Source organism: Nanorana parkeri, unplaced genomic scaffold (genome assembly GCF_000935625.1).
Source record: "Nanorana parkeri isolate BGI_ZX_2015 unplaced genomic scaffold, ASM93562v1 scaffold8346, whole genome shotgun sequence".
Taxonomy (NCBI): Eukaryota; Metazoa; Chordata; class Amphibia; order Anura; family Dicroglossidae; genus Nanorana; species Nanorana parkeri.
Window position 1 is genome coordinate 1 of NW_017314423.1, and position 1,051 is coordinate 1,051.

Here is a 1,051-nt window from a genome sequence, read left to right on the forward strand (position 1 = left end):
ACAAAGGTCTCCCCGATGTTTCACTTTCATCACTTTTCACCGAGGTGGATCAGCATATGCCACCTGTAATCGGCTTTACGCTTATAGCATTTCCCGCACTCAGGGCAGGAATATTTCTGGCGCTCCTTGGCGGCATGGACCTTCATATGTTGCTTCAGGTTGTACTTTTGGCCGAAGCCTTTGCCACATTCCAGGCAGGTGAATGGTTTCTCATTGCTGTGAGTGTGAAGATGGTTCTTCAAGTGACTTTTCTGGACGAACCCTTTTCCGCACTCGGGGCACCAGTATGCAAAGTCTCCTCTGTGAATCCTCATGTGTAGGACAAGTCCGGGTTTTGTCCGATAACATTTCCCGCACTCGTGGCATGAATATCGCTCCCCGGTGTGGAGCATTTGGTGACTTCTCAGCTGGGCCTTCAATAAAAACTTCTTGCCACAGTCAGAACATGGGAAGGGCTTGTCGCCGGTGTGCCGCCTCAGGTGGATCTCTCGCCCTTTGTCGCTGGAAAAGTTCTTGTCGCAGAAAGAACAAGGAAATGGTTTATCATTGGCGTGCACCACCTGATGACGCAGGACACTCGCTTTACATGCAAAGAGTCTCCCGCAGTCTGGGCACGCCACTTTGTACTTGTTGTGAGCCAGGTGGTGCCTCCGGAGACGCGGCCTGCTGGTGAAATAGCGCGCACACTTGGAGCACTTGTACATTGTTACCGGCGTGCAGGTTAGAGTCCTGTGTGCGTTGTCATTGGACGCAGTGTCAAGTTCCAGCAGTTTCTCTAGTAAGCCTGTCTTGTTTTTCTTGGGCGGAGCCATCTTTCTTTCTGTTATGTGTGGAGTAGGGATCACCAAGGGCGGGGTGCGGTGCAGGATTCGGGCTTTCTGTGGAGCCGAGGGCCGAGGCTTGTGCGTTTCTTTGCTGCTGGTTGATGGGCCTCCAGATTCTTCTCGGATGTGAGTCATGTGACCTTCTTCTCCTTCATCACCGGACTCCTCCTCCGGGCTGGAGGGGGGCTCCTCCTTAATATAGAAAGGTTCTGTCGTAATATGAGGAG

The 1,051-nt window shown here is 52.3% G+C and overlaps 1 protein-coding gene across 1 annotated transcript; it reads right to left on the bottom strand.

The window, feature by feature from the left end:
* Positions 1-29: 29 nt before the first annotated feature.
* On the bottom strand, positions 30-959 carry LOC108804254 (gastrula zinc finger protein XlCGF7.1-like). The gene has a single exon (XM_018575998.1). The coding sequence runs from the start codon at positions 957-959 to the stop codon at positions 30-32; it is 930 nt and encodes a 309-aa protein (XP_018431500.1).
* Between the last annotated feature and the right edge of the window lie 92 nt (positions 960-1,051).

Bases quoted from the DNA above. Each gene is read 5' to 3' on its own strand.
- LOC108804254 (XM_018575998.1), bottom strand. From the start codon at position 959: ATGACTCACATCCGAGAAGAATCTGGAGGCCCATCAACCAGCAGCAAA.